The sequence below is a fragment of the Panthera onca genome, chromosome B3 (assembly GCF_046562875.1).
Source record: "Panthera onca isolate mPanOnc1 chromosome B3, mPanOnc1 haplotype 2, whole genome shotgun sequence".
NCBI lineage: Eukaryota > Metazoa > Chordata > Mammalia > Carnivora > Felidae > Panthera > Panthera onca.
Window position 1 is genome coordinate 59,957,842 of NC_138344.1, and position 13,186 is coordinate 59,971,027.

The 13,186-nt window shown below is 40.5% G+C and overlaps 2 protein-coding genes across 12 annotated transcripts in view; both read right to left on the reverse strand.

The window, feature by feature from the left end:
- CCNDBP1 (cyclin D1 binding protein 1) overlaps positions 1 to 10,564 on the reverse strand; it is a 78,267-nt gene extending 67,703 nt beyond the window's left edge. For 3 of the 6 annotated variants that reach the window (XR_009606045.3, XM_060618798.3, XM_060618796.3), the window contains exons 1-11: positions 10,357 to 10,563; positions 10,121 to 10,180; positions 9,743 to 9,822; positions 6,319 to 6,400; positions 5,479 to 5,575; positions 5,226 to 5,299; positions 4,349 to 4,425; positions 3,749 to 4,029; positions 2,601 to 2,661; positions 1,342 to 1,388; positions 975 to 1,085 (exon numbers count right to left, since the gene is read on the reverse strand). Coding sequence is in view for 5 of the 6 variants with exons in the window: in XM_060618798.3 (XP_060474781.2) it covers positions 975 to 1,085; positions 1,342 to 1,388; positions 2,601 to 2,661; positions 3,749 to 4,029; positions 4,349 to 4,425; positions 5,226 to 5,299; positions 5,479 to 5,575; positions 6,319 to 6,400; positions 9,743 to 9,822; positions 10,121 to 10,180; positions 10,357 to 10,465 (1,079 nt within the window). In the remaining variant the exon portion in view is untranslated. Of the gene's footprint in view, positions 1 to 606; positions 1,086 to 1,341; positions 1,389 to 2,600; positions 2,662 to 3,748; positions 4,030 to 4,348; positions 4,426 to 5,225; positions 5,300 to 5,478; positions 5,576 to 6,318; positions 6,401 to 9,742; positions 9,823 to 10,120; positions 10,181 to 10,356 lie in introns of those variants that run through there. The other 3 variants (XM_060618795.3, XM_060618799.3, XM_060618800.3) reach the window with 3 other exon arrangements.
- Positions 10,565 to 10,706: 142 nt separating this feature from the next.
- The window catches only part of TMEM62 (transmembrane protein 62), a 39,062-nt gene continuing 36,582 nt past the window's right edge, over positions 10,707 to 13,186 (reverse strand). For all 6 annotated transcript variants that reach the window (XM_078448553.2, XM_078448558.2, XM_078448556.2 and 3 more), the window contains one exon: positions 10,707 to 11,566. In XM_078448553.2, coding sequence (XP_078304679.1) covers positions 11,240 to 11,566 — 327 coding nt within the window. In that variant the 3' untranslated portion in view covers positions 10,707 to 11,239. The remainder of the gene's footprint in view (positions 11,567 to 13,186) is intronic.

Here is a 13,186-nt window from a genome sequence, read left to right on the forward strand (position 1 = left end):
TATGTAAGGCAAAGAACTGGCATTAGAGGTTGTGGAGACCTATAGCACATGCACAAGGCCCAAGTCAGGTCACCAGAATACACATCACTACAGGCGATGTACACCTTGCTTCCCAGTATGTGATCGTCCAGACCAATGCAAAAATATAATGAAGGTTGTGCAAAAGGACTAACTGAAAGCCCCTTAAAATTATATAAACTCTCTTATACGTTTAAAAATTTTTGATTTATAAAAATTTTGTATTTACATTTGGAGACACATGTAACATATAACCAAACAATAATACAAGTATTTATAAGAAAACTAAATCTGTTCAATAAGGTGGACAAACCTAACAAATGAGCTCAATACCAAAAAATAATTTTGGAGACTGGGATGGAATAATATTCAGAAGGACTTAATGATAAGAATAATAATATTATATAACACACTGAAGTACTCACAGGGGCTTTGAAGTCATCTTCTCTAAAGAAGTAAAGTCAAGCGTTTTTGTTCTAAGTACAGTTCTGATCAGAATCAGACCGTTAGACCTATAAACCCAAATGAAAGCGATGTGCTAGTCTCAACCCACTGTATTTCTGACAGAAAGAAACTTTGAAAGGTTACTTATTGAATTACCAGCAGGTCAACATTTTATTAAGCCCATCAATAGGTTTAACAATGAATTAACACACTTTATTGCAAATAGGGAATAAGGCAGCTTCTGCAGGAATCTCTGAAACACGATTCAGAAATGCAAACTCATGCAATTATCTTTTGTATCTAGCACAGAAAAATATATCAGACTTATGTAGTATATAAATAACTGCCAGTCTGGCCTAACCAACAATCTTTGGTAGTAGCGTCTCTTGACAAGGATGGATAGGAACTCCATTTTGATCCAGAAAGCATTCTAGCCCCATTTTAAAAGCAGACATCAGAGGCTACCTGTGATATAAGGAGAATGGAGAGTGCAAATGAGCCTGAAAACTCACAGTTCAAGTTCATTCTGAGTGAGTTCCTTGATTCTGTTCATGCAATGATCAACGGCATTAATGAGTAAAGGGATCCAACTATCTTCTGGCTGTGGGGTCACATGACTCGCTCTGAAAATGGAATGGGGAGAAAGAGAAGTTAAATTTATACTGTCAAGGGAAAACCTACCCACAAAAGGAGCACAGACGAAACTATAGTAAGAGAAGGCAAGTTTCTTTGTAGAAACTTAGATGCTCCACAACTCAAGTGGAAAGAAAACATCACACCCACGTTCTTCTACTTCTTAAAATGGGGCTTTGGGAGCTGAGAATGATTGGATAGGTTTATTCTCAAAAAAGCTATTTGGGGAGAAGTCCTCATACTCACTTAGTAATTTCAAGTGCCTTCTTTAAGACAGATACAAGTTTTGCAGACTAGAAAAGAAACAGAGAAGTTACTCACCCTGAGTCCTACTATAAAAAGGAAAGGAAAGCCAAGATATATTAAGACTCAAGTAATAAAAAAACAGAAAAAAAAAAAAAAACTTGAAGGAAAGTGCAAAAACAAAAATTCTGGTTACATTACGGTGGTAGAATTATAGGATTCTTTTCTATTTAGCAAAATCTTATTAGTATTGCTACTTTAACATTTTATAAATTTTAAAAATTTGTTAATACTTTTAAATTTTTAAAAAATGAAAAAAGTAAGAATATAACCTGAATTTGTCCCAACTGCTGATAGCTTTGAATATATAGCAGGAACAGCTGAAGTTCCTTTTTAAAAAAATTCTATGTACAGAATTTTAAGCATACCGGTAACAAGATAACATGAGGATATATATATGCCACCAATATATAGTACATCTTTTAATTTTTTTTTTATTTGGAGTAATTGACAAGGCATATTGCTAATGATGTTTATTTCTTGGGAAGTCAATTTATAAAAGTGAATGTGAAAAAAGAAGTTAATGCCCAAAAGGATCCTATTCTACTTTAAGGTATATGCACACTGTGAAGATACATTTGATGAATTTAATTTCCACTATCTAATTTATCAAATATTTTTAGGATTGAAAATTCTGAATACAAGATATAAGCCATTTGGTAGTTTTACTTCTTTTTCCAGTAACTGTAGAGATAATCTGAGTCTCTAAAAATAATAGAATTCTCTCTAGCACAGGCCTCAGGACATGAAAGAATACAATAAAATCAGATTTTTATAAAGAGCTTGACCTTTTGTAGTTAAATCACCCAATGTGTTTATATTAGAACAGAGTATGTTTCTGGAACACTTGGTTTTGCCTACACCAGAAATCAGGCATTTACAACTTCAGGTTGAGAAGATACTAAAGTACTGTGGTAAATCAAACTTTCTTTTTCAAAGTAGCATTTTCTAAGGTCTTTGGGTTTTTCTAAGTGACTGCCCAAGAGGTTATGGAAGAGAGTAGTACCAGAACTCATGGCTATTAGAATTCAACTTCAATAAATATTTATCAGGCAGAAATACATGTAAGAACTGTGACATTATTGTTGTACTGGCATCCTAGTGTAACAAATAAATATGTTTCCTATAGCTTAAAGGAAATATTAGTAATTAGGGAAATTCTACATTTAGGTCAGTAGCTATTCCCTCAAGTTGGTACTTACATTGATTCGCACAGTCAAGTGGCACATAGGTGGGTATATACTCAGAGCTAAATCATCCACACTAAGGACAGAAAGCAAAAATAACCATTAACAAAAAAAGGAACAAAGCTGAACTGGGTGGTTTTCAGTACACAATTAAGGCATGAGAGAATGTGAGAAATGTCCCATAAATGCCTATTAATTCCTTAAATTGAGCAACCAGAATCAATTCAACTGATATGTACTAAATATCTACTTACCCCATTTCCCTAGGAATCTGGGGGGAAAAACTCCCTTGGCCTATATGATAGGACATGATTAATTCAGTTAAAAATGGGAGGATGTGAAACCATCAATTTAATAACTGTGGAGTTCATCCATGGATGTCACTCAAGTGGGCATGACTTTACCCAAGTGATGCAATTTAGTACCACTCATAATGGGACAAACTAACATTATGCACCTGCCCAATATGATACAATGAGAAGCACAAAATACTCAAATATGTGATCGCCTTGCCAAAAAAATATTTAACCTGAATATAATCTATAATCCTTGCCAAAAAAATATTTAACTTGAATATAATCTATAATCATACAAAAGACAATCACATGAATCCAGATTTTTGGATATTCTGTGAGACAACTGACCTAGATTCTTGGATAGGAACTGTTATAGTTGCAAGAGACTACAACCAAACCAGACTACTGCAAGAGATGACAACCAAATGCACTGTGACACTATGACAGACCCCTTGATAAAAAAAAAAAAAAGGCTTTAAAATACATTTTAGAGACAAATGGGGACATTTGAATAGTAACTATTTTCTATTCAACGTTATATTTCGCAGATATAATAATAATGTCTGTTCTTAGAGATACATGCTGAGTATTTAGGGGTGAAATGTCACTGATGTCTGCAACTTACTCTCAAATGGTTCAGGAGAAAAATGGCACATCTAATCCATTGAGAAATAAACCAATATTGAAAAAAATGTGAGCAGGTGAACATAGATGAAGGATACATGGATGTTCAATGCAATACTTTTATCAACTTTCCTGTAGGTCGAAAATGTTCAAAATAAAAAACTGGGGGAAAAGCTTAAGGTGACAACACAAGCTGAGGTCACATGCTGCTGCTCACATGTTTCAAGTGGGGATTCCACTTACCTAGGGCTGATCTCGTCAGAGATATCCACAATGTCGTCCAGTTGGGCCACCTGATCCTTCTTCCCATTCTCTGCCACTGAGATCCGGATTTTCTTCAGGCAGGCTTTTGATGCTCTCACCAGTGCAAGGCATGGGATTATGAGCTCTTGATCCTCCTCTGACCAATATAAGTCCCGATTGTTTGGATACCCCAACCCATCATCCTCTTCATCACCGTGGTTATCAGAGTTGTCCTCAGTGTCATTCAGGAGGCCACAGTACGGGTCACATTCTTCCACGGCCTAAGACATGCCATGATATATTTGAATGCCAAAAAAACCCCAAAAAACAAAAAACCAAGGCTTTTACACTTTCAGCATCATGTCTGAGTTATCCCCAAACCTCAGCCAGCTACTTCACTAATGGCTACAGAGTTCAAGCACCCTGTTCTCACTCCCCTTGCCCAGCAGCAGACAGAGGGGAGTGGTACTAAATCACACACTGGTGTGGGTAGGAGATGGGAGTTGAAAGCCAGGAGTGAAGATGGGACTTATTGAGTTAATGCTCAGGACATTTCCTTTCTTTATAGTATCATCTATGATCATGGAGTTGTCCCCTCACCTGCTCCATTTCCTCATGTGCATCCTTCACAAAATCCACATTCTTCGTCAGCATTGAAAGGCATGCAGCTTTGTTATCTACGAGTGAAAAATCAGAAGCACTAGAATTAGAGGAGAAACCCAACAATTCTGTGAAGTCTGCAAATGGCAACCAATGGTGTTCCCATTTGTGAAGAGTGCCAAGGATAGTCAACAAGAGCAGTGGTTTAATAAAATTTTTCTCATATTCATCCTCTGGGTAACCAGAGGAGTTAAAAAGCTTTTCATCATTCACCACTAGAAGAAATAAAATGGTAACATGATGTTCCTCTTCATGGTCCTCTTGACAAACACTGCTTTTGGCCCAGCTGGCACTACCTCATAGGGGCTTCAGTGTGTCCCATAATACTGCTCCTGGGGCAGGACCAGGAGAACAAATCACATTTGTTCAACAAGACACGGCCACAGAAAGAGGGCTAAAAACGTATGAGAACTAGGTCGCCTGGGTGGTTTAGTTGGTTAAGTGTCCGGCTTTAGCTCAGGTCATGATCTCATGGTTCGTGGGTTTGAGCCCCATGTCAGGCTCTGTGCTGACAGCTCAGAACCTGAAGCCTGCTTCAGATTCTGTGTCTCCGTATCTCTCTGCTCCTTCCCTGCTCACACTGTCTCTTTTTGTCGCAAAAATAAATAAACATTAAAAAAAAATTTTTTTAAGTATAAGAGCTAAAAAGACTGTCAAAAAATGTTAATACCTATTTTTTGATGTTACTGATAAACTATATGCATTCCACTAAGTTGTAAGTTAAAATATACACATGCTACAAAACTACAAACTAGATATGAGAGAACTATCTGCTTTGGCCAGCAGAGTCAACAGCCCATTTCCCACTCTCACCCACCTCTTGGTATCTGAGGAACCTGCTGGCATGCAGTCCAGACACTGTTGTAGGAAATAAGGTCATTGTTCTCTGAGCTGGGGAAAGGAATCAATAAGGATATATGAATAACCAATGTTCCTCTCTCCTAAAAAAGAATGATCTTGCTCGACATCATTCTCAGCTATTAGTAACTTTGCTGTTGAAATGAGTTTTTTTTCCGCTCCCTGAAGCAAGGAACCCCATTAACTGATAAACCCAATTGTAGCATCACTACCTCTGAGTTGGAGTCATGAAAAGCACATCCATAAGTTGAGCCATGCCATCTACGATGTCCAGAGTGGTGCTTCGTACCAGCTTTCTCAGAGTGATTCCTGTAGCCAAACCCAAAGACTAAGCAGCCTGGTCTCCTTTCTGGAAGTCACCATCTGCTTTCTTGAGAGTTTAAGCCCTTCAGAACTTAAAGTAATGTGAGTACCAACACAAAACTCAGGTCTTATGTATTTCCCCATGTCTTCTTCTTGCTCCTCCCACCATTTCTGAGTAGTGCTCTCCAAAAGAGATCTGGAACAAAATACTTCCATGACAGCATGTATCCATTCGTTAAGGTCAATGGTCCCTTGGCAACTGTGGCTGAAACACTTGAAGTTTAAACTATCTCTGAGTAACCCTAAAGATCCATGAGACATGCATTCATTTATAATTTTGGCATGGTTATAATCAAGGCATTACCCTACAGGCAGGGCTGGAGGTCACTTAACTTGTAAAGGAGCTCAGAAACAGTGTGTGATGTCATATGGGTGGAGGAGACCGGGGAGGCCCCTATAGATCCAGCATCTATAGTGGTTATAATGGGTTAGAGGGGGAGGAGCCAGTGAAAACTAAAAACCTTTGAGTCAGGCAAAGCAGGGAAGATGGTAACACAGCATCCATATCTTAGCATAAAGCATTATTTATGGAGGTCACTGATATTATATTATCTTTGAGGGCATTTTACGTGAGCAAGTTACACTACATGCTCAAATTGAAGAAAAGGTAATAGTCTCAGGACAGAAGCTGTCATATTAGCAAAGATCTGATCTATAAATCAAACATTTATGTGTATACAGTGGCTTACCCTGATTCTTGGGAAGTGAATAATATACTGCAATCATTGCCTTGATGGCAGCACGGACTTGTTCACAGAACCTCTGTGTTTCCTATGAGGCAATGGATCAATTTCAGAATGAAAAAAAAAGAAATGGATTAGATTCATCAGTCCATTTGCTGTAGAAGAGAGCAGACATCTGTACAGCATCATCTATAAACATTTTCTGTAGTCCTATTCTGAGTTAGGAATTGAACTATTCTCAGCACATAGCAGAGAGGAATTAGCTGGCCCCGTGACTGAGCTGACAACTCAATAAAACATTAAGGAACATCAGGAAAAACTTATTCCTAATATTTTACATCCCAAGATACTCATGATCTGCTGTGAAGTATTCACCATATCTTAGACCAGGAGTTGGCAACTATGGCCCACGGGCCAAATTAGGCCCACTGACAGTTTTTAGAAATAAAGTGTTACTGGCACACAGCCACACTCATTTACATATTATCTATAACTGTGTTCACATTACAAGGGCAGAGTTAGGTAGCTGGCCTGCAAAGCCTAAAATATTTACTGTTTGGCTTTTTACAGAAAAATCTGCCAACCCTATCTTAGACCATTAACCAGGTGTCTGATCTCTCGCTCTCTCACACACACACCTAAAAGAAATTAGCATGGACTCTACAAGGTTGACTATTTTCCTTCTAAGCAGTCACTGGCTTTCTCCTGTCTTCCTTGTCCTCATTTTTCCGCTATATTCTAAGCCAGTGCTACATAAAATGTGGTCCACTGATTGGGGCCAGTCCATGAATTGTTATCAGTCTGGGATGGTGGGTAAGTACAATGTGTGAGAATAAGTGTTTAAAGCTTTATATTCATCCTCTGGGTAACCAGAGGCAATTGACATTGCTTCAACATCCAAACACATAAAAAACAAAGCCATACTTCTGTAGGACTAACACGTTAAGATCCTAAGGAAGCAATCATGATTCAAACACACATAATTCAAACAAAACCAAATTCTAACTTTTTTTTTTTTTTGTAAATTTTTTTTTAATGTTTATTTACTTTTGAGACAGAGAGAGACAGAGCATGAACGGGGGAGGGTCAGAGAGAGAGAGGGAGACACAGAGTCTGAAACAGGCTCCAGGCTCTGAGCTGTCAGCACAGGGCCTGACGCGGAGCTCGAACTCACGAGCTGTGAGATCATGACCTGAGCTGCAGTCGGACGCTTAAGCAACTGAGCCATCCAGGTGCCCCCAAATTCTAACTTTTTAACTGTAAGTGAAACCAATGTCGGAGGCATGTACAGAAAAATAGTTCATGCTGCCTCCTCATGGTATCCTATCAACTGTGAATATTAGCAGCGAATCCCAAATATATTTGAAAGAAAAGAGACAACAGGTAAGGTAATAGTCATACTCCCCTTGAAATAAATACTGACTTCCTTGCACAAATCTTTTAAAATGCTCTCAAATAATTCATTTCTTATTTTCTCATCATAGATCTCTAGGGTATTTAGGGGGAGAGTTTATCATTGTAGGTGCAGCAAAGGAATATTTTTTCATTTCGAAACATCTGGATATATAGACTGAGAAAGAAAATGAAACTATTATGAAAAACAAATAAGGTAATGAATATGCCATTTTAAAATAACCTGATTCCCAAATTAAGTATACCTCATTCTAGAAAAACTGGCAATAAAGCACACCTGGTTATAACACCATGTTTATTTTCCTCAGTTTTATAATAAGGGGTTATTTATTTATTTTTTTCTTTTTTTATATGAAATTTATTGTCAAATTGGTTTCCATACAACACCCAGTGCTCATCCCAACAGGTGCCCTCCTCAATAGCCATCACCCACCCTCCCCTCTCTCCCACCCCCCATCAACCCTCAGTTTGTTCTCAGTTTTTAAGAGTCTCTTATGGTTTGGCTCCCTCCCTCTCTAACTTTTTTTTCCTTCCCCTCACCCATGGTTTTCTGTTAAGTTTCTCAGGATCCACGTAAGAGTGAAAACATGTGGTATCTGTCTTTCTCTGTATGACTTATTTCACTTAGCATAACACTCTCCAGTTCCATCCACGTTGCTACAAAAGGCCAGATTTCATTCTTTCTCATTGCCAAGTAGTATTCTAATGTGTATATAAACCACAATTTCTTTTTCTTTTTTTTTTCAATATATGAAATTTATTGTCAAATTGGTTTCCATAATAAAGGGTTATTTAAAAATGCATAAATTCTTGCTCCAGAAATTCCACTTCTGGGATTTTTTTTTTTTTTTTTTTTGCTGATATACATGCATACACAAAGACTGTATTAGGCAATTTACCACAGCATTGTTTATAATAGTTACAAGTCTAAGCTGGAAACAGCTTAGATGTTCACATAAAGTACCAGTTAAATAAATTATGGTTATAACAACTCTACTGAATACTATGCAGCATTACAAAGAACTGAGCAACTTTATATGTGCTGCTAAGAATCAATTTGAAGGGCAACTGGGTAGCTCAGTCGGTTAAGCGTCCAACTTCCGATCACGGCATGATCTCACGCTTTGTGAGTTTGAGCCTGCATCAGACTCTGTGCTGATAGCCCAGGGTCTGGAGCTTGCTTTGGAGTCTGTGTTTCTCTCTTTCTTTCTGCCCCTCCCCTGGTTGTGCTCTCTCTCTCTCTCAAAAATCAATAAATAAACATTAAAAAAAATCAATTTGCAGGCCATGTTAATTTTTTTTAAAGGAAGGTCCAGAAAAGTGTGTATGGTATCCTAACAATTGTGTAAAAAGAAGCAGGCATATACATGTAAGTGTGTACATGCATCAAACACATATGGAACAATACAAAAGGAACCGGGGAGGGGGGATATAAACTTTTCAGCACACTTAACTTTGACATCTTCTGAATTTATACTGTTAATATGTTACTGATTAAATATAAAAAGTAATTCAATATAAAGAGTATTGTGTAGTATAACAGAAAAGGTGTAGTTTAGACATCAGATAGACCCTAATTTAAATCCTAGCTCCACTGCTTATTTACCTGAGCCTATAAGCCTGTTTACTCAGCTGTCAGATGGGAATCATGGATGTGAAAACACCTAGCAAACAGCAAGTGCTTAAAAAAAAAAAAAAAAAAAAAAAAAAAAAAAAATATATATATATATATATATATATATATATATATATATATATATATATATATATCAGAAAGGAAATAACCAGGATGAACTTCGCATTGAACCAATACCTATTTAGAAGATCTGCCTAGTCCAGGTAAGGAAGGCACTTGGCAATTTGGTCTTCACAAGAATCCTGTGAGGTGAGAACTGCCATCTTATTTAACAGCTGTGGAAAATAAATCCCCTGGCTTGAGTGGAAAAGGTGGAAAGAAAATGATTGGATTCCTAATGAATAACGAGGCAGCACAAAAATTCCAAAAAGTAAAGCCCACCTGTGGAGAGGGCAGTGGAAGATGAGAGAAGACTTCGGTCAGAGTCGTAGCTTCCCTTGACACGTTCACAGCTGCCTCATCTGTGGGATGACAGAGGAGGCTGGAGCCAACATGTTAGTGCCAAAAAGATAAGCCTGCAGCTGCAGCTGCAGCAGGAACTTTGCGGATGATGCGTTTCCTCTCAACCCTTATCGGCTGAGAAGCCTCAAAAACACCTCCCCAAATCTATGTTTTATATTCCAACTTCCTAAGTGCTCAGGATGAGGAAGGTGAGGTATCCCCACCGAGAGGATGCGGCAGGGCAAAAGCGGGAGGGAAAAAGGGCTAGGACACAGGAAGGGATGAAAAATGCAAGTCCCCAACAGGAGAGGCACTCACTGAGTCTCCTCCAAAACGTCTCAGGATTAAACTCCTTGGTGGTCTCCAGGGCTTCGCCGACTAGTGGGTGTGGCACGCGGGCCAGGCGAGGGGCAAAAGGAAGAGCAGAGATAAGCGAGGCCACTCCCGGCCCCCACCTTCTCCGCCCGTGTCCCCGCCCCCGCCGGCGCCACAGTCGGCCTGTTCCCTAACCAAGCCCGCCCCTGCCGTCGCCCGTCCCAACGGCATCAGCTCACCCCGCACTCCAGGTATCAGCAGCCGCAGCTCCTCTGCCAAGTGCCGGATCTGCTCCAAAGGCGGAGCTAGGGTGGGGACCGACGCTGTAGGCGCGGCTGCGTTCGCCATCTCAGAAGATTGCCTGGAACTTCCAAACAAAGGCGGCCACGGAAGCTGCCGAGCCGCTCTGCTTGTGGGCGTTCTACTTCCGGGAGTCACGGACCCGGGTTCGTTTCCGGCAACAACAACCCACCCCGCCCCAGAGGCTGGGTCACACCTGTGCTCCTCCCCCAAGGCCCGGCCACGCCTCCTCCCGCCCAGAGGCCGGGCCCCCCCCCCCCCCACACACACAACTCAGTCAGAGTTCTTACCCATCATTCATTTATTTGATTAGATTGAAAAAAAAAAAAAAGAAAAAACCACCTAAAGAACCAGAGAGCCCATAACCTCGAGGGAAAAGAAGACTGGGAGCTAGTACCTCAAGGGTAGTCAGGGTAGGGCCCAAGTTCACACTGGTTCCCTGCCCCTAAAGTGGCACCCTTCACAGCTGCGGAGTTCCACACACTGTGCTAGGTACTTTACGTGAAGTAACCGTAAAAAATACAGTGGGCTTCTGATACAACCATTCACACACCCAGCCCCTGCCCTGTGGATCTCCTGATTAGGACTTTCTCTTCACAAAAGTAAATCAACTCTTTGCCTTCTTGGAGAAGGAAGGAATCATGGCATTATTTAGAGATTTTTCTGCAGTCCATTCTGCAGGAATCAGTAGTGGGTAATCCTCCCCAACTCCCAGGTGTCCAAGGTGCAGCAGCTCCCTGAAGCCTGCCCACCAACACTGGCCTTCCACCTGCTGCTGGGCCAGGGGCCTGGGCTACAGAGGCAGATGGTGAGGCATGGCTTTTAGGAGCTTAAGTGGCTTTTTAACTGCGCTATGAAGGTTCCAAGCTTGGTAGAGTTCAGTGTCCACACACAACGAATGATAACAGGTGTCAACAGTGTCAACCAGGTCCGCAAAGGGGAGAAGAAAAAAGCTAGAGTGCCATATGTCATATGAAGAAAATAGCAGGAATAAATCTGCCAGATGTACAGCAGTAACATAAGTAGGTGAACAGGTATAACCTTCAAGTATTTGCCTTGACGGAGATGGGACCGAAAGTTGTGACCAAAGCACCGCTGCAACAAGCTCCAACACAGGTAAACCATCAAGGGGATGTTAAAAAATGCCAGCTGGAAAGAGAAGCAGAACAGGGTATTATCTTATTAGCAAGACCTCAGGGGGCCAGGTCTCATTAACACATTATTGGTGGCTCCTAACAATATGTTGCTCTCTTTCTTGGGGGTTGATTCTCTGATTGTTTATGCTTCAATCACAGTTGCTTATAACACTCAGCAAGAGGTGACTTATAGTTAGTTGTACATTTGCCTGTATCCTTTTGTTCATCTTAAAAGTAGGTATCATTTATGTTGAAGCCCTCAGTAATGTTTAAGCTGGAAATGAACTGAGTATATGTACATACATACACACACTCCTTTTTAGCAGAGTGAGGGGGGATGTAGGCATCACTATTTTTTTTAATCTCTTATTTTATTATTCTTTAAAAAAATTTTTTTTTTACATTTATTTTTGAGAGAGTGAGACAAAGTGAGAGTGGGGGGAGGGGCAGAGAGCAGGAGACACAGAATCCGAAGCAGGCTCCAGGCTGTGAGCTGTCGGCACAGAGCCTGACGTGAGGCTCAAACCCACAAACCATGAGATCATGACCTGAGCCTAAGTCGGACACTTAACAGACTGAGCCACCCAGGAGCCCTATTCTTTTTTTTTTTTTTTTTTAAAGTAAACTCTACACCACACATGGTGCTCAAACTCATGACCCCAAGATCAAGAGTTGCATGCTCCACCACCTGAGCCAGTCAGGTTCCCCCATTATCTCTGTATTTTAAAAGTTTATTTATTTATTTGGGGTGGGGGGGGGAGGAGAAGAGGGGATGAGTGGGGAGGGGGAAAGAGCAAGGGAGCGAAAGAATCCCAGGCAGGCTCTGTGCTGTGAGCTCAGAGCCCAACACGGATCTCAATCTCATGAACAGTGAAATCATGACCTGAGCTGAAATCAAGAGTTGGATGCTTAAGCAACTGAGCCACCCAGGCGCCCCATGTATTTTTAATTGAAGTAGCATGCTGAATACTGGAATGCGAATCAGAAGATTTAAGTTATAATTCAAATTTAGCTGCCGTGTGATTCATTCATTCATTCACCAAATAATTACTGTGCTCCCAATACATGGCAGGCACTGTGATAGGCTCTAGGCTGAGGACACACTGGTGAACAACTTAGAAAGGATGCATCATAGAGCTTACACTCTAACAGAGAGAGAGAGAGAGAGAGAGAGAGAGAGAGACCAAAAAAATAATCATTATAGATTGTGATAAATTCAATGAAGGAAATAACTGGGTCACAAGAGGGTAACTGAGAGATGGGTTTGCTGAGGCCTGAAGAACAGGAATGACTCAGGGTAATGAAGTGCATTCCAGGCAGAAGACACAAATGTAAACCCCTGAGGTGGGAGAGGTCTTAGCCTATTTAAGGCCCACGAACATGGAACATGATGAGTGGGATGGAAATTAGGGCAGTCAGCGGGACCAAGATCATGTCACGACTCTGCTTAAAGGTCTTTAAGCTCAGGAGTGAGCTGATTAAGCTTTTGAAAGGACAACAGTGGACACTGTGTGGCAAACTGACAGTAGGGAGGCAAAAGCAGCAGTGGGAAGACTAGCCTGAGGGTCACTGCAGTAGCCCAGACAAGAAATAATTATGAGTTAGACTAATGTGGTGGTAACAGAGATGGAAA